Source organism: Coenobita brevimanus, chromosome 53 (assembly GCF_032717465.1).
Source record: "Coenobita brevimanus isolate Jiangsu-jjx chromosome 53, ASM3271746v2, whole genome shotgun sequence".
In the NCBI taxonomy this organism is placed as follows: domain Eukaryota; kingdom Metazoa; phylum Arthropoda; class Malacostraca; order Decapoda; family Coenobitidae; genus Coenobita; species Coenobita brevimanus.
The window spans coordinates 42083737-42106920 of record NC_137006.1 but is presented as its reverse complement, the minus strand read 5'-3'; the positions used below and the strand labels follow the sequence as shown (position 1 = coordinate 42106920).

Below are 23184 nucleotides of genomic sequence, written 5' to 3'. Positions count from 1 at the left end.
TTGAGGAAGCATGGAGAAATGAAAATAAGATGCAAGAAAGGTCATGGAGATAGAAGAGTGGAGATAGTCTTGAGAGAAGTGAATGGAGAAAGGTCGAGGGAAGTGGAGGAAAGTTGAGATAGGTGGAAGAAAGGTTATGGATATCAATGTTCAGTGGGGAAATGTGGAAGAGTTGGTAGGAGATGTAAGAGAATATGGGGGGGGGGTATGGAATGTATCTATAATGCAGATCAGTGAAAACTAAGAAATAGAGGAACAGAGAGAAGGTGTAAGAGGGGTATAGATACATGAGGGGAAGGTGTTAAAAAAATGGAAATTGGAGAGGTGGAGAGAAGATGCCCAATATGTTGAGGCAAAGAAGAGACAGAAAAGATGCAGTGAGAGAGACAGACAGACAGACAGACATAGACAGGCTGTTACAAACTAACAGGAAGAGGCAGATTGAGAAAATGTGTGTGTGTGAGAGAGAGAGAGAGCGAGAGAGAATGTTTCTAACTTTTTTGTCTTTTAAAATTTGTATTCCAGTATTGAATGAGCATAGTACAGTATATTGTGGTGAGAGACTAAAGAAAGAAAGAAAGAAAGAAAGAAAGACAGGCAGACCCCAGCTAACCCCTTCCAACCCTTCATAAACCTCTCCCAACCACAACCAAATCGCATTCTAACCTCACTCACACATTGCAGCGTTTCCTGAGTGAGTACGGCATGGTGTGGTGCGAGGCTGAAGAGACCTACCTCCTGGACAACCCCGTCAACCCCTCATGCAGCTACTCCTCCTCAGAAGCCACCACCCCCAACCTCACACCCTCACACACCCCACGCAGCCACCCCAGGGTCAGGATCAAACGACATAGGAGGTGAGTGGGGTGGAGTGGGGTCGGCCAGGTATGAGTGGAGTTGTGGAAAAGTGATTGAGTTTGTTCATCACATGTTGTAGGAGATTACTGGGGTTGAGAGGTTGAGTGGAGTTATGTGAGGTTGAGTAAAGTTGAGTTTGAATGTTATGTGAGGTTCAGAGATTGATTTAAGGAAGAATAAAAGGGGTTGGGTTCAAGTGGGTGGGGTTGGTTATAATGGAGTTGGGTTAGAGTGAGTAGGATTGGAATTAGAGTGGATGGGGTTGGTTATAATGGAGTTGGGTTAGAGTGAGTAGGATTGGAATTAGAGTGGATGGGGTTGGGTTATTAGGGTGAGTAAGGCTGGATTAAAGTGAATGGAGTTGAATTAGAGTGAGTGGGGATGAGTAAGAGTAAGTGGAGTTAAGTTCATCTAAGGAGATGGGTTAGTCTGAGTGGGGTTGGGATCAAGTTGTCTAGCTGTAGGTAGATAAATAACTTCTATTTATCCTTTCACTATAAGAAGCTTCTCAAATTAGCAAGCTTTTGTCTCACAGCATCCAGAATTAATGAGAAGAGAAGTCTCGGGATGAAAGGATATGTAAGTTTCTTTGTCTCTCTTGTACAGGAACCACAAAAACCGTGAGGTGCGCCGTGTTGTGGCCGAGTCTACCTCCCGAAGCATATCCTCTGAAGCCGAGCCATTCAGCCTGGACTATGAAAAGCTCTTGGCGGCCATCACGGAACTCAACATTGTGGCTCAGGGTGATGCTGCTGCTGAGGTGTGGATTAATGCCATGTGATTTGTTCTGGAAATGTACTTTGTATTATCTGTGTTGAAAGACTCCAGGTAGAATGTATAAGAAAACCATTATTATAATTATTATTATTATTATTTTTATTATTATTATTATTAGTAGTAGTAGTAGTAGTATTACTATTATTATTGTATTCAGTAATAATAATAATAGTAACCTGTCTTCCTTCTTTCATTCCTTACTTTCTCTTCTGTTTATCTTTCATTCTTTCCTCTTCTGTCTGTCTGTGGTGACTCTGCACGGAGTGACAAGCCAAGTGGTTTCTGGTGTGCCAGGACACCATTTGCTATGCCGGGTGGTAACCATATAACCAAATTTAGGTGCCTGTTGGTTTAATGGGTAATTAAGACGCTCCAATCGGATTCAGCCGGTGAAGGTTTATACAGTATATCCAAGGGATGGTTGGGTTTTATTGCTCACGTAATGCCACTCAGGGATGAGTGAGGCTGGTCACTCTCATCATAAATGTCAGGACCAACTTGCCTAGTCCTGGGCTTCTACCCTCCTCATGGGGCAACGCTGGATTAGATGATGAATGAATGAATAATAATCCATCCATCCATCATCCAATCCTACGTTGCCCCATGAGGAGCGTAGAAGCCCAGGGCTAGACAAGTTGGTCCTGACATTCAAGATGAGAGTGACCAGCCTCACTCATCCCTGAGTGGCATTACATGAGCAATAAACCTCAACCACTCTTGGATATAAATCTTCACCGGCTTACTCCGATTGGACCGCTGTAATTACCCACTAAACCACCAGGTGCCACATTAATGCTACTACTACTACCACTACTACTACTACTAACAGTGATGATGATGGTGATGATGATAACCATGACAATGATGATGATGAAGATGATGATGATGATGACAACAATGACAGTGACAGTGATTATTACTGTACTATTATTATTATTATCTTCAGTAATAATACGTGGTAGGTGGGGACTATCACTATCCACTCACTTGATGTACTGCTGCTCTTGGGTGACTACTCATTCCTATCTTCCTTCCTTCCTCTTCTGTCTTTCTTTCCTTCATTCTTTCCACGGCTACTTTAGAATTAATGAATTCCCTAAGTTTTCAGCCTGTAGTGCCTTGTTTTTACATTTAAATAATATTTGATTTGGCATGGAAATTCTTTAAATTGCCTGAGCTTTTATTTCGTATGGCTCTGTGACTGTCTCTTCTCACCTTGTATGGAGAAGACTTTGAGATTTTCATACACAGTAAACTAATGAACTGTTATGTAGAGTTACAGCACATATGAATTACAAAATGCTGCAGTAATGAAGCACTGAGGTAATGATATCCCCTTTGCATCCCAATACAGGCAGGGGACAGCTTGCAGTTGACTCTCTACAAAAATGGGATTGTGGTTGATGAGGGGGCCTTTCGGAGCTTTGAGGTGTTGCAGACGAGACAATTCCTCCAGGACATTCTTGATGGATTCTTTCCAAGCGAGCTGCAGGATACATACCCTGACGGTGTCCCCATTAAGGTTTGTCCTCTGTGCTCTCATAAGCTCCAGTGTCTTGCTCCCTCCATAGAACCCCCAGTAAGAGATAACTGTGACAGTACTGCCTCCAAGCATTTCCGTTATCATATGCTTCACCTCTCTTATTTTCTCCTCCTCCTCCTCTTTTTTTTTTTTTTTTTTTTTTTTTTTTTTTTAAACCAGTGTTTAGCATCAGTCTTCTTTCCATGCAACATGTGGTCTTGCATTTCCACAGTACTGGTGAAATATGGTTATCTGATAATCCCTCCACTATATGGGGTAGCTTCTAAATTGCATAAAACCATCTGGCAGGAGTAAGATTATTATATAATTGCACTTACGGTGCTGTTGGAGAATGTTTCTAACTCCTTGTTGATCAGCATTCTCCCCTTTGCAGTATAAGATTATCTCACAGCAAAAGCAAAAAAGTGAAAAATATGTCATTGTATTGAAGTGTTCATAATGAAAAGAATATTGTACATTATTCATCTCACAGGAGAGAGCCAGATAGTTTCTGTAATATCTCAGACTGCACACTTAGGGCTCATCATGATACTTTCATCTTAAATGTCAGGACCAACTTGCCTGGCCCTGGGCTCCTATGCCCCTCATGGGGCAACACAGGATTGGATGATGATGATGATGATGATGATGGTGACGATGGTGACTATCCACTGCCCACTTGGCTGAAATGAATATTGATTGATGTAGTGCTGTTCTTGGGTGTCTGTCCTTTCCTCTCCTCCATCCTTCTTCCCTTCCATCCTCTTCTGTCTTTCTTTCCTTTATTCTTTCCTCGTCCTTCTGCCTACGGGTAACTTTACACTCCCTCTTCTGTCTTTCTTTCCTTTATTCTTTCCTCTTCCTTCTGTCTGTGGGTGACTCTACACTGAGTGACAAGCCAAATGGTTTCCTGTACACCAAGAAACCATTAACTACACTGCGTGGTAACCATATAACCAAATTTTGGCACCTGGTGGTTTAGTGGGTAATTACAGTGCTCCAATTGGATTGAGCCAGTGAAGGTTTATATCCAAGGGGTGATTGGGGTTTATTGCTCACGTAATGCCACTCAGGGATGAGTGAGGCTGGTCACTCTCATCTTAAATGTCAGGCCAACTTGCCTAGCCCCAGGCTCCTATGCTCCTCGTGGGGCAACATAGGATTGGATGATGACTGAATGAATGAATGAATGGATGATTGACAAATATGCAGTCATTGTAAAAGATTTTTTGTAGTACCATACTGACAGCTTGGGTTATAACTGTGAGTTTCTAGTAATGGTCTTATTTTTGTACTGAAGCACTGTGCTGCACTGTATTGAAGTTCAGTTACAAGTTTGTTAATGCTGACAGCTCCATCATCATCATTATTCTACTGTTGTTAATCCATGAATAATCCCTTCTAGAACTAAACCTGTCCATTAGGGGGGTAAATCATGTCTCGTCACACTGAAATAAGACACTTTGGTAAGGGAGCTGAAATTTACAGGATATGACACAAGATCTCCCAACTCTGTGGCATCACTCGATATTGAAACACTTGAACATCTAACCTCATGGTTACAAGGCAGTCACTCTGCCTTGTTGGTACCAGCATAAGCAGCTCACTTATACACTCTCATCACATGAATCTTACACATTGCCTCCCATGCCTATTGTGCATTTCTTAAAGTATTAAATATCATGCATAAGCTCATCTCTGATCAGCATAAGAAGAATAATTTTAAATTCTATATTCATTTCTCTGGCAGGTTCGGGATAAGCGTCAGGTGATCTTCCTTCCCAAATCAAGGCCACGAGCCATATCCAGACCACCAGTGCCCCCTAAACCCAGCCTCACTGCAACCACAGACTCCTTCACCTCCGTCACCTCAACTCTATTTAGCAGTGTGTCTGAGACTGACCCACGACAACCTGATGCCAATCAGCTGCCAGACAATGCAGACACCGTCATGCCCACTGCGACCCCTGTTCCAGACACTGGTGGTGATACCTCACATTTGTGCCCTGAGGTGGAATACCGTAGTGAGTCTAGTGATGTGGGCAGCAGCCGACGAAACTCTCTGCAGCGTGGCAGTGATAAGTCTGAGGGGGAGGGGGCAGGAAAACCTGAGGGTCGGCGAGGCAGTGAGTTGTGGCGACCAGCTGAAGTTCCAGTGGTGGCCAATGTGCGGAGGGAGAGTCGACGGGAAAGTGATGCCCGGCGTGGCTCAGACCACAGGACGCACCAATGCCGTCGTGGGTCAGAGTGTCGACGTAGCAGTGAGTTAGCTCGCACTACCCTGGATTTGGAACTGGGCCGCCGGGCTACTTCTAAACACCCACTTGAGTGGAACCGGATCAACCGCACTGCCTTCCTGCTAAATGATGATACTTTTGACTCTAATGGCAACCACATGCGGCGTGGCAGTCTGGGTGTTCTCACTGGTGACCCATACGACATGGACAGCCTCAGGAAGCGGAGAACATCAGTTGAAGACTTTTTGGCCCGTGTTCCCACCTGTGTTGTCAAAAATGGCAAGATAGTCAACCTACGAGAGGAAGTGGCTGACATGCTAATGGTATGGCACTTATCTTTTGTCTTGTTCCCAGGGTGATCATTAGATAATAATTCTACACTTCAGGCAACCACAAAACAACTGTCCCATAATTTGTGGTAATAAAATATAAAATTAATTATAAGCTTGGTCACTGTCTACAAATTATTTTCTCCTATTGATATTGCAGATTCCACAATTTTAATTAATTTTAAATAATAATGGATAACTTCATACTCGTTTAGCAGAGAGCATGCTTAGATGATATGGCTGTGGAATGGGTACATGTGCATGAAGTGCAGGTGAGAGGTGGCATGGTAGGCCAAGAAGGTGGATGGGTGTGGTAAATGACTATATAAGAAGGCAAGATATGGAAGTTGATAAAAGCTAAACAGTGACATGGATTCAATTTGGCTTGATGATGTATAAACATGTACTTCATCAAAGCACATTACAGTGGTTTGACACGCCTTTGTTTGAAATGATAGTACAGTACTATACTTGGAATGAATCTAGCTGACAGGTATATGTGAAGTGCATGCATAAAAGAAAATGTTAAAGATATGTTATCATGAGTATGCTTGTGATGCAAATCCAGGATTCCAAGTGCTTAAATGATTGTGATGTATGTTTCAGTGGGTATGCTGGTGATACTTTACCCAATTTTGTGTTGTCTCTTTGCTTCCTGATCCTACTTCACAGATGATAATGATGATGATGCAGATAGTTTCTGCTTGTGAGATAACTCATGATTTTGAAGGTTTGGATGATGTTTGAATGATATTGTGGTCCATGTCACTGAGTATCCTGTTTGGTAGCTGTATTTTGGCCCTTCATTTTCATTGCTTCTGGATCCTACCTCATCTTCAAATCTCAGGTACAAATGAGGATTGAAATGATGATGATGATGTCCACATTATAATATTATCACCCTTCACAGGGCCCCTCTCGCAAGAACTCCTTGACCTTGGTGCACACGCCTGTCTTGGATGAGGCTGGTGAAAGTCAAGAGAGCAATGATCAGGACAACCACAACCTTAATGATGACAACAGCCAACCCAACCACACCACTGACAGTTCCACCACCACCACAAACTCCAACGTGCACCACCACCATCACCATCATGAACACGGCCCCACCAGAACCACACTTAGGATAAAAGTGGAGAATGGTGAGTGGCGGTGGTTATCATCATCATCATCATCATCATTGGGGCCACAACAACGTCATTATTATGTCGCTCAGTAAGTAAATTAACTGAGGTAGGTGCACCAGAAATAATGAAAAACAGTACTCCATACTCATGAAAGCTGTGGGTAATGATACTTGTTTTATTGTTTATGCTTGACAAATTAACTTTAGTTCTTTATCAGTTAATTTAAAAATAATATTTAGTTTACAGTTACATAGAATGCAGACCTAACTCTTATAATGATGTTATCGTTTGGCTGTAGAGGTCTTAAGTAGGGTCCATTGTACAGCCTGCAGAACTTGTCCCGTAAAGAAAGTTGAACGAAGAAGGCAGTTAAAATGAATTTTAGTTCGTATTTAGTTGTAATGGCACATTGCATTGCCGGAGCTCATAGACAGTGGACAAGACAGCTAGTGTGGAAGTCAGTTCCAGAGTTGACCAGTTTGTTAAATGAAAGACTCAGAGAACAGTATATATTGGCCAACTGTAGCATTACTAGAGAGCTGAACAGAAAAGGGATGAAACTGTGTTGCTAGATTGGTGCTGTGTAACTACTGTAACGAGAGAAGGATGCAGACAGAAAGTTTAGAAGAGTAGTGGCCATGGTAATAGTGACAGATCAGGCAGTCACACAGAGGTATGCAACATAACAGTGAAGAGAGAGAAGCTGAAGGGAAATACTGAGAGGAGAAGCTGATATTAAACTTGATTAGAACTCCTGTATGCAGTGAGTCCCCCTACACATGAGAACCGTATGACACTGACTGCACAGTGATTTCAGTGGCCTCCAGTCCATTCCTCTATCTAGCACAATGCTCTTTCTGACACTGATTGGAATGAACAAGTGAATAAAAGCATGGGCTGCATGTAGTGGTATAATCCTTGCTGTTGCAAGGACATGTGATAACAGAAGTGGAATTTTGTTCTATTTGTTTGTTATTCTGATTGTGTGTTAGTGTGTCATCAAAATAACTCACACAGCTAATTTTGGCTAAACTTGGTGGATAGGTTGTAGGTCTTTCTAGAGGATTTGCTGTTGTTATTGAGAACAATAGGTCAGAGGTAAACCACACTTAAAAGCCATCTTAAGCAGTTTTGTTATGATTTACAGCTTGGTGGAGGAGTTGATGGTAAGACAGGGATGTAGTTAATTTCTAAATACTCCATCAAGGTCAACCCTATAACTCAGACAGCTCTGATTCGATGTGGGCCAAGCATGATCAAAGGGATGAAGGTCAGGCAAGGATGAAGAGGCTCAGTATTGAGAACAAGGATTCAGAGATCAAGGTCGTAGAACAAGGTCAACTCAAACAGTTTTGATCCCATTTGCACCAGTCATGGTATAACAATTGTAGGTCAGTCAGTTGTACAATAATTCAATTTGGAATATACAGTAGTTGGTAAAACATTAAGGTAACAGGGCAAAGTAAAATGTTTCCTCTTAGACTAATTGAAGGGCATGGCTGTTACATTCCTTACATACTCCTCCTCCTTGTTTTAAGCTGTTATCATGGCTCATCCATAATACCCCCCAGTTCCGACTATTAATTTTTATGTCACCTGTGAATGTGATATCTGAAGAACAGAAAATAAATTATGGGGATTACCCTAGTGCCAGAGATGTGATGGGTTTGGTTATATGACATTATCTCTTGATATGCGAGTAAACTGCAGGACTCCAAGAACAGGTAGCTCAACCTTTGCACAGATTAGAATGCATTGAAGAGTATAAAAATGACTTTTGTCTCCTCACCAGGAACAGAGACCTACCTCATCAAGCTGAAGGCATCGGACACCCTAAACACACTACGATCTTACCTGCGCTCTTACCGAGGAGACCATGAGGAGTTTGACATTGTGCGCACGTATCCATACCAGGTGTGTAATTGGCTGAGTCTGACCTTTATCTGTCCTAGACATATAGATAGATCTACCAAACCTGTATCAATCTCATTCAGATTACATATATATATATATATACAGTATATATATATATATATATATATATATATATATATATATATATATACAGTATATATATATATATATATATATACATATATATATATATATATATATATATATATATACTGTACAGTGCTCGTCAGAAGTATCGAGCACCCTGCGTCCCTCCTATGAAACAAACCTTTCAACATTGGGAAAACTTAAATAAATCATTTTATTTACCTTTAATGCTTGGTAGGGTATCCTTTACACTTCTTCACGGACCTGAGACGTCGTGGAAATGAAAGGACAAGGTTCCTGAGGTGCTGGAGTGGTATTTTGTCCCAAGAGTCACGAATGGCTGCTTGCAGCTTAGGCAGAGAGCTCACGTCCTTCCCTTGGAGATTCTTCTTTACGAGGTACCAGAGGTTTTCTATCGGGTTGAGGTCTAGGCTATTGCCTGGCCAGTCTTTCATGAATGTTACCTCACCGTCACGAAGCCAATTGGTGACCGATTTGGCTTTATGAGCAGGTGCACCGTCCTGCTGAAACACTCGTGCACCTGCGAGCTCGAAGGACTCAGGTAAATGATCACAAAGAAGCTCCAGATAAATGTCCTGATTCACTCTGCAGTTCTTGGGAAGCACAACAAGCTTCCCCAAACCTTTCCCAGAGAAACAACCCTATACCATAAGTGAATCAGGGTGTTTAAGTGTGCTCTCCACGTAACGGGGGTCAAGCGGGTCACTACCTTTGCGCCGGTACACATGCGCTCCTCAATTACAGGTAACACTAAGCATTGCCTCATCAGACCACAACACTGACAACCATTGGTCCTCACCCCAATTAAGGTACTTGTTAGCAAAAGCAAGCCTACTAAGTCGCTGGTAACGTGTAAGAAGAGGCATTCTCACAGGCTTGTGACTTGTGTAACCAAGTTCATGGACTCTTCGAGACACCGTGTGCACAGAAACCTCACCAAACACTTCCGGGTTGCTCTCCTTAATTTTCCTTGCACTCACACGAGGATTAGACTCCACTGCATGTTTTAAAACATTAACAGACCTCGGGGATGTTTTCCTGGGCGCACCAGACTGCGGTTTCTTCGTGGGAATGTCATCACTATTTTCCACTTGAAAACGGGCATACCACCTACACACTGTCGATTGAGCCACACCAAGCAAATCACTAATTTCCTTCATGGGGTAGCCTGCCTTCTTTAGAGCAGTGATCTGTGATATGATTTCACTCAAAAGTTCACGGGTAGGGACCATAACAAAGTGGCGAAAGCCAAAACACTGCGGGACACTAGGTAAAAAATGGCGTAAGAAGAGAGGGAGATGCGGCGGAGTTCCTCTCTCTCATGCAGCTCATAGGCAACTGAGGCGGGAGCCAACCAGCGCACAGTAAGGCCTCAAGCTCCTGTGACATCACGTTAGCACCCCAAACATCTGGCTCAATTTTTTGTACCAAAAATGGGTGATTCTTTTTTCGCCAAAAGTATTGCGCACCCTGCCATAGGCGCTCGATACTTCTGACGAGCACTGTATATATATATATATATATATATATATATATATATATACATATATATATACATATATAAACATTATACTTGTTTTTTTCTTGGACCAACCAGTTGGCAGTTTTCATAATACTGTAATGTAATTAGGCTCCAGCTATACAAACTTTTTGAATACAGTATATATTATAGCTGTTTTATAAGCTTAATAATCTACTTTCCCTTCCTTCCCCAGGTGCTAGACCAGGGAGAGGCAAGTATGGCAGAGCTTGGCCTAACTCCAAATGCTGCACTTCATCTAAAAGTAGCCTCCAGACCCCAGCCTCCAGAGTCCCTTGCTCTCACCTCAAACAATGCTCTCAGCCTCAGCCTGGGCACAACCACTGCATCTGCCATCCCACACTTTACATCCATTGCATCTCATCATACTACCACTGCACCACAACACACTACCACTGCACCACAACACACTTCCACCACATCTCAACATATTAGTGCATCTCAACACACCACCACTGCACATCAGCACACTACCACTACAATTCACCAGACAACCACGGCACCATCCACTACCAGTACTACTTCAGCTGCTACCACTCCCACCAGAACTATGGCACCCACACCAACAGCACCACTCAAATCACCCACTGCACCACCCAAATCACCCACTGTACCAACCAAATCCCCCAAATCCCCAACTACCAGGGTTGCTCCCACTTCCCCTAGCACCTCTCCTCACCCCCCTCGCCGTGTCCCCTCCCCTGCCCTCCCCCAGATTCCCCCACACCTCCATCCTGAACTTCCCCCTCCATCAGTCCCCCTCCTGTGCTTTCCAGACGACACTCCTTGCCGCCCAAAATCCCCAAACAGGGAATCTTAACAGTCTGAATTAATTCATAGATAAGACAGATTCAATACACATCACTTCATGTAGCATATAAAGAGAGCAGAGTAATAATGTACAGAGAGGAAATTTTTTTTTCTCTTTTTTATCAAGACAAATGAAAGATCATGACTGAGATTAGCATATGTTGCTAAAATTTAAAGTGTATTCCGTGGCTGCATAATTTCTCCGACTTGTACCCAGTAACTTTTATTCATTGTATGTTTCAACTTAAGCAGATTGCTATTCCTAATGGCTTTCTTCTCTTTATAAGCAGCACCTTCCCCTGACCATATACCTCAGAGTTTTCTTCCTTGTGTGAGTGAAGTGTCGCGGACCAATTACCTGCCTAGTAGAAAGTGCACAAGCCTCAACAGCAACTGCCCTTGGCCTCGGGTGGAGTGATGCAGCTTCGCCTGTGCTTGCTGTTGATTACCTGATTCATGTTGCTTACCTTGCAACTCATCAGGTCATGTCCAGATTCCTGTCAGCTCTGGTTATTCCACCTCCAAGTCCTGTCATCTCATCAGTTCACATTAACTTTTGTATAACACACCATCATATTGTGATCATCATTAGAAAACATAAAGCATCAACAGTCTTTGGAAAAGCAGTTCCTCTAGAATTCCATAGTAACAGTCCATTCCAGAAGGCTTGGAATTATGGAGGAAGATTCATAAGAGATGGAATCTTTCAGATATCTGAAGACATGTATTTGTCCAACTAGAGTGCAGAAAGAACATGTTAACACTGATATGGGATCAGTAGAGGCTTTGGAAACAACACTTAATTGCTTTGAGACATGCATTAGTGTCCATTGGCACCAAGCAGTAACTGTGTGGAGTATTCTACTACCAACAGAACAAAATACCTGCAGATATATTGGATGTGTAAGCTGAAGTCCCATATAAAGGTTGACATTGTTTGAGTCAACTTCTGTATAGTTAGAATACTTCACAAATTATATACTGTAGTACAGTCTTGTTATATTTCAAATGAGGTTGGGGTGATAATGATACTGTATTTAGTTATTCTGGTGCTACAGTAAGGAGAATGAAGACTAATGATGCTATTCACAGAAATGATGGTGCAACGGTTGAGTGATGTGTGGGTGAGGCAGCAGGAGCTGAAGGACTGACAGAGGGAGAGGAACCAATTGAATGGCAGATACAGTGTCATGTAGGATGAAGTCTTTGGTGAAGGAGATGGTACTAACAATGAATACCAGAGATCACAGTCTTGTGGACTTATGAGGCTGCCTGGTACTTCTTCCTCAGCAATCTAGTTTGTATATGGCAACTTAATATTCTCTTATGTCACTGCTGTCCTTTTACATCAACATAGTCATATTAAGAATAACATACATGAGAATATTGATGTGCTGTATGCAGAAAGGAATTATGTGAAGAAAGTGCTTATGAACCTCCTAAGCCCAGTGGAATCCTGATTGAAGTTAGAGGTGAGTAATGAAAAGAGATATAATTATTTTAACATTATTTTCTTTGTTGACAAGTAGTGTACAGAAATCTATCCTAAAGTGGGTAAAATCATGGAGAGAAAACAAGAATAAAATTTATAATATGAGAATGAATGGGTTAAGGCAGAATTTGTGATGACCAAGAGAATGGAGGACAGACAGATTGGGGTAGTAAATGAGGGAGAGTGGCTTAGCTGAACAGACAAGGAAGGTGATGAGTCATGATAGAGAAGTATGGAGTACTGGAAGGAGGATGGTATGGAGTGGTAGTAAGTTTGCTGCCTGAACTAGTAGGAAGGAGAGGTAATACCGTAGTTGTGACAGAGAGACTTGGAGAAGCATGTGAAGGAATACTGCGTAGAGTGGTGTGACGGTGTGGTAAGGAAATGCAGAGGCTTGGAAGTGCTTTGCTTATAGCCTCAGTGGATGAACTTTGGGATGGTTCATTTGTTTGGCAGTTGCTAATTAAATGAGTAATTGAATCTGGTGTGTATGTGTGTGTGTGTGTGTGTGTGTGTGTGTGTGTGTGTGTGTGTGTGTATTTATTTATTATTGTGACCACCAGACATTTTTATTTACCTTAGGGGAGACTTTTTGCACTGGGGGGGTTAGATGTAACTTTTATTAACCCTTTCACTGCTATGGAGCTCTCCCAAGGTGAATAAAGTTGACAGGAAATGTTGCCAGTTAAATGTGCAAGAGTTGATGAAATGACCCTAAAGTGTTAGAAGTGGACAACCAATCACGTAAGACTGATCAGAGGGGATCCTTTCCATTGAGGGGGCAGTAGTATCAAGAAATTAGCATTTTCCATGAAGGAGGCCAAGTCTAGTTGAGTGTGGCAGTCAATGTCATGGTTGTGATAGTGTAAATGTTGCAGTTGTGATGTATAAGTTTGCAAGTGTGATGTGTGATGAGTAGTAGTGTTTTGGGATTTAGCACTGTCAATGTGAGATGTGGAGGATACTAGTGCTGCAGATGGGGTTGGTGCATGTGTTACAGCTGTGATGTGAAAAGGGTATTTGTGCTGTAAGTGTAATGTAGGTACACACTGAGTGATGTGTGTGTGTGTGATGTGATCATAAGGTGTGATGGGTATTAGTGATGTTGATGTTAGTGTTGAGGAAGTGATGTGTGATGGGTATTAGTGATGTTGATGTTAGTGTTGAGGAAGTGATGTGTGATGGGTATTAGTGATGTTGATGTTAGTCTTGAGGAAGTGATGTGATGGGTATTATTATTGCATGCATTTGTTGAGCAATAATATGATAATGCACAGTGGGTAACAGTGTTGTGGGTGGGATGTGTGAAGAGTATTAATGCCATGAATTTGGTGTGCATTGGGTATTAGTATTGTGAATGATATGTTTAGTGTTGCAGATACAGTACATGAGTGGGTACTAGTGTCATAAATGTGATACCTTATAGACGGATGTGTTGCAGGTACGTGATGGGTACTAGTGCTACAAGTGTGATGTTGTATCCCCCCAGTGTTGACCGCTGGTGTGACAAAATGGCTGTGTCCTATCCCAGCATTCCTGACCTCTAGTCTTATCCCTCACATGTGACTTTTCTTAGTGTGAGGTTGTAAGCAGCTAGGAGTAGCTTTTCATAATGTTTGGAGTATTTATTATATATGTACATCACTGTGTAGTAAAGTACGTATTTATATGGACGTGTTTTATGTATATGAGTGTAGGTTGGCCAGTAGGTAGCATTATGTCAATATACATTTACAGTCAATAAATCCTTTACATGTCTGGAGTTCCAGACTCATGAAAGGAGGTTTCATCCCTCTTGACTGCAAATGGCTAGTTAGGAAGGAACTAGCTAGATTTTGATACACTTTCAAAAGCCTGTAAAGAGTCTATTGACCTTGACTATTCACACATGATAAATTAGTTTGTCATTATTCATTGCTATTTACAGCCAGTAAGTCTGAGTCAAATCTGATATGAGGACAAGGTTTTGGTTTTGATCATTCCAGGTAGTGAACAAGCAGGGACTGAAGTACAGTGCTTTTAATGGCTGTGAGTAGGGAGGAACTTTTGACTGTGACTGTACTTGAACCAGATTACACAACGTTGGACATGTGTTACATAATTACTGTGTGGAATATGTACATGACAGCTTTACAAGATAGCACACAAATACACAGCAGCACACATTTAGGGTAAAGGATTTGATATTGCTAAAGATACTAAAACATTAAGTATTTCTATCAAAGTATATCCTAAGATAGAAGCCTATTTTATCACAACATTTGTAATGTAAAAATTGCTCTTTTCTCATTTCAAAATCCACAGTTTCTATGGTAAAGTTAGAGATATCATACTATGATGTATATGTATTGAGTAGGTGGCATTCCACCCTAATTGTAAGGTGTATATTTGTATTATAGATCTATTGAGACATATTTTTGAACTTAAACCAAAAGTTTTATGCCTCATAAATAGTATATTAAATATAGTATATTAAATATTTATCACAAGATTTTATCTCTGAGAACTAGGACTAGTTATATGCAGTTGTCACACCAATTTTTGGTACTTGAACATGAGCATATAATTTTCTACAAATGTAGAATACCTCGGGACAATCATGTAACTGAATGGTTCAGTAAGGCTGTGGAGAAACTTCTACTCACAGACAGAATGACTGGTGTCATCTTTTTACAATTATATTTGACACCAGATCTCAGTAGGATTGCCATCCTACATCTAGCTGTGCCATGGACACATGACAAGCTTGTGAATAAGCTGGGGACTAGAACACTGCACCTTGAGACCATGTAAATGCCTTGTAGCTGGTTATCTGAAATGGAGTTATCAGTGACTGAGCTGTCATATGCATGTTTTCCAGTTGTGATTAGAAATGGCAAGTCTGATCTAATACAGTACAGTACATGCAAAGAAAAGGTTAGCATGTATTGTCCCCCACAAAGTCAACATTTGATATTTTATTCTTTATGAAATTTATTGCCATAAGGAGAAAGATGCAATGGTTTACATCTGGGATCATTATGGTGTGGCATGTGGTTTTGTTCACTTACAAAGTAAACCTTTGATACATTATTTTTTATAAAATTTATTGCCATATTAAGAAAGATGGAAGAGTTTAGATGTGGGATCACTATGGTGTGGCAGGTGACAGATTTGTTTCCTAGTTTACTACACTATGAAATAGACTTCTTTTGCAGGACTCTCCTGTTGGAAATTGTATGGGTCATACACTTTTTGTCACTGACAGCAAGGGCCATACAGAGAATTAGTTTAGGGGAGTTTCTCAGATTTAAAAAGGGCACATAGTTAGTGTTTGCACAGAGTTCAGGGAAAGGGGGTGATTAGAAAACGTGGAGCAAAAGATTCAGGTGCTGAAACACTCCCAGCACCCTCCCTGTGCTCGTGCCAGCTGATGGAAGGTTCTGTAATAGTGTGTTTATATATATATATATATATATATATATATATATATATATATACGCTTCTCATGGGGCAACGTAGAATTGGATGATGGATGGATGGATGGATACACACACACACACACACACACACACACACACACACACACACACACACACACACACACACACACACACACACACACACACACACACACACACACACACACACACACACACACACACACACACACACACACACACACACACACACACACACACACACACACACACACACACACACACACACACACACACACACACACACACACACACACACACACACACACACACACACACACACACACACACACACACACACACACACACACACACACACACACACACACACACACACACACACACACACACACACACACACACACACACACACACACACAGTATATCAGCCATGGTGCTCAGTGGGTTAGAGGGTCAGAGGTTCAAGTCCACCCAAGAGTCATTGGTAGACATCAGGAAGGGCATCTGGTCATAAAGTGCTACATGCTTCAAACCTAAGTCCTCCACCCAGAGGCAATGCTTTAGCCCTTATCAAAAAAAGGGGACATGGCATAAAACTAAAAAATATATACTATACCTGTGTATATATATATATATATATATATACTCGTATTTATACATACAGTATATATAAATATATTCTTTCCCTTGAAAAAGATTTTTATTACTGTATATTTCTACATCAAGGTAGCTGCATCCCAGGTTATTAGAGTGAGGAGACATTTCTGTTTGTTTTTGCTAAATTCACTTGGCATCTACACCAATTATTATTTCTTTGGTGAATAAAACATCAGGAAATATCATCCTCCATGCCAGTGCAGCCAGTGTAATGAGGCATGGTTCCACCGTCCATTGTAGAGAGACCAGTCTTGCAGTGGTTTAAAGTATCTAGGTAAATAAATAAATCAGCTGCTGTTCCGGAAGAGGGACACAACTTTAGAGCACATAAACTGGCTACTTTCTGTTGAGCCAAAACCATTCAACATTGTTTAATATTGTACAGTAACTTAAGCAAATGAAACTATTCATATAGGGCACTGAAATATTTGAAAGTATTGTAACTTCCTGTTGAACCCTAACCATTTTCAGATTATGAAATAATGTATACATCAGAAACTATTTGTTGTGAAGTGTTGCAACATTTTAAGGTGAATCTCAAATATTTTCATCCCCTAGCCATTCTGAAGGCCAGAACAAATATGAGAAACTGTCCAGAGGTTAGCATCAGCACCAACCCATTCACAGTCATTGCCTTGTTCTGACACAATATTCAGTAAGAACAACAAACCCCAGTACTGTATACAGGACCACTGCTGTGTCTGCTTTACAAATTATTAGTGCTCATTTATATAGTCATGGTTAGAGTGCAGCCAAGCTTCAAGTAGATTTGTTTTGAATCAGTTGGCTACATTTTGCAAGAGGTAACAGTCATTAGGCCAGCAGGAGTGGTGAGCTATGACAGAGGGATTTGGAAGCAATACTTGTGTGTTCATCCCAGATGAACTGTGCAATAGGTATGTGGTGATAGATGTTCAGTGGAGATTACATTTCACTAGATGTACATAGTGGACAAGCTTTGAATGAAGAGAACTTTTTTTTTTTTTTATTGCTGATTTTACTTGGTTGTCAGTGCAGGATGGAAGAAATATTAACTAACGGAGGTCTACCCAAGGCCTCTGCTCTTCCTTGATTTTAAGATACATGATGAGAGGATATTAATCAATTGAGTAATTGACTGACGTTTGAAAGAACACATGATCAGTACTAGGCTGGGACAAGGAACAGTTTCATGATTTATAAGCCATTAAAGAATCTCACCAAATCTTCCACAAGACCCATCCACATGTCATAAAAACACCACTGTAATGCTATTACATCAGTCCTGAATTAGACAGCCCTAGCATGAATTCAGTAGGGCCTGGAGAACTGCAGGGCCTAAAAAATAGATCAGATCCCTATACATGTACCTAGAGTTGGATATGGTAATGGTAACAGTAACATCCATTTCATGTTATTCCATTTAAGCACTGGGCAGCCAAAAAAAAAAAAAAAGGAGGGGGGGGGGCACATTTGGCCGACCCGATCAAGATCTTTTAATTCATAGGAGACCACCATATATCCATGGCAGTGTTTACAGAGTAATAAAATTCCAGCCACCACTTGGACTTTAAACTGGGTGTATTAACACATGGCCTTACTCCAATTCGAGACTTCTACCACTGTGCCACTAAGTCAGATACATTTGATTAAAAAAAAATGTTTAGTCAGATGTGGAAGTTCTTTCATATTTGTGCATACTCGCTATGAGCGTGGGTGGATTTAGGAGCCGTCTGACTTTTGTGGCTTTACCACACCATAGATTATTGCCTTACCTCAGTGTATTATTATTATTATTATTATTATTATTATTATTATTATTGTTGTTGTTTTATATTATTACTGTATTATTATTATTTTTGCTTCCTGATGGGAGAAGTTGTGATGAGTTGTTATTAGAAAGGTTATAAGGTGCTTACATTGTGGTAATCAGAGATGAAATAAGGGATTAGACATGTGGTAATAGATTATTATTATTATTATTATTACCAGAATTTTGTCTTTCATGCCATTTCACTTTTTCATAAATGGTCAGTGACTTCCAAGATTTTTTTTTTAAGTACAGTATGTAGAAAGTTTGTGTGTGTGTGTGTGTGTGTGTGTGTGTGTGTGTGTGTGTGTGTGTGTGTGCTTAGCAGTTTAGAGCTATATACTGTAGATGTGTGTCATCTGGCATGGCACTGTAATGTTTTGCATTGATGATACAAGGAAAAATTTATCTATGTATGTGTGTGTGTATGTGTGTGTGTGTGTGTGTGTGTGTCAAGAAGTTAACCTCTTCTGTCATCAGTGTTAACTTTATTTCCCTGCGAATCAGTTTGGTCGTTCAGGAAGAAGGATCGAGTTTGTAAGATATTTTCCTATTTCTTGATGTCACTCTCTATGGTTCCATCATTTTTGTAGCGTAGAGGGATTTTGTAATAGTGAATGTTCAATCCACGCCTCTTGATACAGCTGTAGTCCTCATATAACACTATGTTGAAGGATTATAAAAGAGAGGAATGTAACTGTTTTGGTGTTCCGTCTTTTTCGTTGTATCTGAGTCACTTCATAACAACTGTTGTCGCGGGTTGTGAGAATGTGTGAAATAAAAAAAAAAACTATGGAGTTTGTGGTTATAGTTTACCCTGAAGCAGTATTCCATTCTCTCTCTCTCTCTCTCTCTCTCTCTCTCTCTCTCTCTCTCCATCAGTATAATATGTATGTTTAAATATTTTTAAAATCTCTGTCTCTGCCAACTCATCAATCTATCGGTCACCTTTCTTTCTTACCTTCCTTCCTTCCTTTAGAGGTACTGTAGGTGCAACAAGAGATGCAGTAAAACTTTGGAAGTGCAATGATTGTGATTACAAGAGAAAGGGGATGATAGATGGAAAATGTGACACAGAATAAGGAAAACAGAGAGAAGAAAGGGTAGAGAGGTGTACTGTATAGCCACTGATCCAGAGGAAAGAATGGGAAGGAGAAAAGTAATCGTGGGTATAGAGACGTTAATATGGAATGGGGAAGAAAGGAGGGAAGAAGCAATGGTCCCTCTGGAGAGAAGGTGGAGGCAATGCTGAGAGGGATGTGTGACACTGAGGAAAAAAGGGATAAAGTAGCAGTAGCTGTTGTAGCCTCAGGTCTACCTGAACCCAGTAGACCGTAGGCTAAAAATGTCCTTCTGTAATCCACCAACCCTCCTTTTGGGGGATAGGAAGAGATTTGAAGAATATTATCGAGTGGCAGAGCTGACCAGCTGTATCAATGCCACAGCAAGATGTTGGGAAGACTAAATACATATGGGATGGAGTTACTGGGGCAGATGTGGAAAAAAGAGGGAGACAGTAGGCACGGTAAGGAGGAAAGATGAACACAAATGAGGGAGGAGAAACTTGCGGGAGGGAAGGGAGGAAGGAATAGACACACATGGAGTGAAGGGAGGGAGGAATAGAAACGTGGCGGGAAGGGAGGGTGGATATGGAGTGAGTCAGGGAAATCAATAAATTAAGGACCCCCTGGGGAGGGGGGGAAAAGAATACCTCCTCAGTATCCCTGCTTGTCGTAAGAGGCGACTAAAAGGGGCCTTTTTGTCTCAGTCTTTCTCTCCTTACTGTCTTTTCCTCATCTGTCCAACCTCTCTTCTTGATACTTCCATGCTTCTTCTGCTCTTTATTTTCCCTCAGCTCTTTATCAGGTTAGACATTTGGTTTTATGGCACGAAAACCCTCCTCAGGTAATGTGGGGTTTGTGGGACCCCACTTTATTTTTCTTAGTGTTTTTCATATATTACTATAAGGTCTTGGGATCTGGTTTTCCCTCTGCCTTCCTGACTAGTAGACTAGTTTAGGGAGGTGATGGGGTCAGTTCGGGATCTGGCTCTGTTTTCGCAATAAAGGGCCTTTGGGGTCCAGTGGACCCCACTTTACCTAACCTGTGATTATTTTCCCATATATATCTCTTCCATACAATTTTTTTTTTTTTTTTTTTATGACGTGCTTCTCTTACTGCTTACAGAAACATTGGCCATTACTGTACAGCATGCAATGATAGAACACTGGTGGAACATATCAGTGTTGGTATGGCAGCCACTAATTTCAGATGGTATAAACTTTGTCAATGTTTTTTCATTTAATTTTCCATAAAATATTTCGTCACATATTTCCATACATTTTGCACTAAATTGAAGGAAAAGGCCTACAGAAGCTGTGTAAAAGCGATTGTTTCAATAAAGTTGTTGTAAGTATTTTTGACGATTTTTTAAAGATTGGGGTCTGACAGACCCCACATTACCTAAGTAAGGATAAAATTATAGGTTTACCTGAGGAGGGTTAAGGACCTCCCATTGACGCTATGTTGCCATGTCCTCTGTTGTTCTTACAGTACCTTCAAATCATCGCGTAGTGCCAAATAATCTTTGCTATCTTGCTTTTGGATTTCATTCACACACTCAGTAAATTAGGGTAGGAAGGGAGGTATGAGGAATGGCATAGTTAAAGAAAATGGAGCGAAGGGCAGATAGGGGAGTATACAGTAATAAACAGTAGAATGAGAATTGTGGTAATTTTTGTGTACGACATTGATGGAGAGTTATCTGAGTGAAATCACAAAGAAACGAAATAGCCTGATTGTAGGCTAATAACATTGCCACGTTAGTTGAGGAAAGGTAGAAGAAGCAGGAGTGAACGTATGATAATATGAGTATTTATACTTTTGAACAATATAATTAGCACCTTAGTCATGTTTTCAAACTCCAACAGGGAAATGAAAATAACTTTGAATAAGAAATGATATCATATCTCTTTGCAAACAACATAGTTCCTTGAAACCAATTATTTTATCGTCCATATTACAAGCAGCAAGAGTAAATGATATGGAGAGCGTGGGTAATGACTAGTCTATGATATGAGCAGCTTTTATTGCGAGGAGTGTGGAGTGAGGTGGGAGCAACCAGAAGCACTTTGGCATGGACATTACAGTAGGTCTTCATTTGTTGCGTAGAAGGTGAGATTTTTTTAGTGCTGGTGGTGGAAGCAGAGTGAAGCGGAAATGTTTAGTGTTGGTGCTGGAGGGAGAGATTTTTAGTCCTGGTGGTGGAGTGAGAGAAATTTTTACTTGTAAAATGTTCTTGTTACTACCAGAAATTTTACGCGAGAGTGCCTGCACAGTAGAAGGGTTAATGAAGTTGTAATTAGCCACTCGAATTCAAAATCGTTTCTGGAAACCGAATGAAATTGCCCTGTGATAGCAGGAACATAACACTCGTAAATGAAAAGATGTCTTGGGACTGAAAAAGTTAAACTTGTAAGTTGCATTACATGCAGTTTTGAAAATTACAGTCAATTAGCAGCTTTGGTACATATGTGACTGACGTCGCATGCTTGCAGGTATCCTGATCAGTGTGCAAAACTGATCGACTTGTTCCTGGCTAAATGTGATTTGAGCACCACTTGATTTTATTTTTCAGCCACAGGTTTCAACTCACTTTATATGCCACATACTTTCATTTTGGGGAGACGTCACGCTGTCCCACCATACCCATACAGTACCCTACCCTGTCCAACTTTGTGCTAACTATACCCTTTTATTTTATTGCATTGCATTTATTTGTTTATTTCTCTGTGTTTGCAGGGAAGAAGGAACCAAAGGCGAAGTCCCCAAGATTGTTCCCGCCAAGAAAAACAAAAATAAGATAAGAGAGCCAAATTCAAGATCCGTTCATTTTGAGATGGCCGAACACACTGCATTTGATAGGCAGTATGAAAAACAGACAGAGGGACACAGTGCCAGAGTAGACGCTTTTATTCCGCTTAGGTCAGAATATTCAAACTGATGAAGTTAGCTGTAGCCTTCATCAAACCCTTCCTTACAAGAGGCTTTTCCTAAGTTGGATAAGATCGTCTGGAGGCCCCAAAAGCTTCAGTATATAGAGGAAGTTGGTTTGAGAGTAAAATGATTAATCCATAACTACAGTTAACCCGGATCAGGCAAAAATGCAGCGAACAAACACGATAATTTCTGCAGGACATGAAATTTGACAACCACATCGTGTCGGCCACACCAACAACTACAGTAGCACCACTTTGAGATCATGTCCCTGCCCTGCTACTCCGGGTGTTATCAATGGCTATAGCATAGGAATTGGCTGCCCATATGTGGTCTGGCTCATAGGGCGTCTGTTTGGCGTGCAGGGAGCGTAGTGGGTTCAGGCCTTTGTGCACCACCTTCAGTCCTAGTGGCGCCAGCTTCTGTAGGGGTGGAAGTGAACCAAGTCTCAGCAAAGATCCCCATTAATTCCTTCAGTCCCATGACGTGTATTGAAGGTCTCTCTTCCTCTGACATTTTATGGCTGTTAAGGAAAGGCATGCAGTTATGAAGGGGCTTTGGAGGCTGTATCTAACCCATCCCATTTCAA

General features: G+C 41.1%; 2 protein-coding genes and 1 pseudogene across 5 annotated transcripts in view; 2 read left to right on the top strand and 1 right to left on the bottom strand.

Moving 5' to 3' along the window:
• LOC145400808 (uncharacterized) overlaps positions 1 to 5682 on the top strand; it is a 95021-nt pseudogene extending 89339 nt beyond the window's left edge.
• Positions 5683 to 5708: 26 nt separating this feature from the next.
• On the top strand, positions 5709 to 14261 carry LOC145400807 (uncharacterized). Its single transcript, XM_080273244.1, has 6 exons — positions 5709 to 5717; positions 6634 to 6865; positions 8643 to 8764; positions 10588 to 11058; positions 11513 to 11553; positions 14156 to 14261. Exons 1-6 carry the CDS (start codon positions 5709 to 5711, stop codon positions 14259 to 14261), a joined length of 981 nt encoding a protein of 326 aa, XP_080129370.1.
• Positions 14262 to 21783: 7522 nt separating this feature from the next.
• The window catches only part of LOC145400670 (putative protein MSS51 homolog, mitochondrial), a 498420-nt gene continuing 497019 nt past the window's right edge, over positions 21784 to 23184 (bottom strand). For 3 of the 4 annotated variants that reach the window (XM_080273105.1, XM_080273106.1, XM_080273104.1), the window contains one exon: positions 21784 to 23017. In XM_080273105.1, coding sequence (XP_080129231.1) covers positions 22859 to 23017 — 159 coding nt within the window. In that variant the 3' untranslated portion in view covers positions 21784 to 22858. Of the gene's footprint in view, positions 23119 to 23184 lie in introns of all 4 variants that reach the window. The other variant, XM_080273107.1, reaches the window with a different exon arrangement.

Coding starts and splice junctions, on each gene's coding strand:
- LOC145400807 (XM_080273244.1), top strand. Junction 6,866..8,642: donor TAGGATAAAAGTGGAGAATG/GTGAGTGGCGGT, acceptor TCTCCTCACCAG/GAACAGAGACCTACCTCATC. Junction 8,765..10,587: donor TGCGCACGTATCCATACCAG/GTGTGTAATTGG, acceptor TTCCTTCCCCAG/GTGCTAGACCAGGGAGAGGC.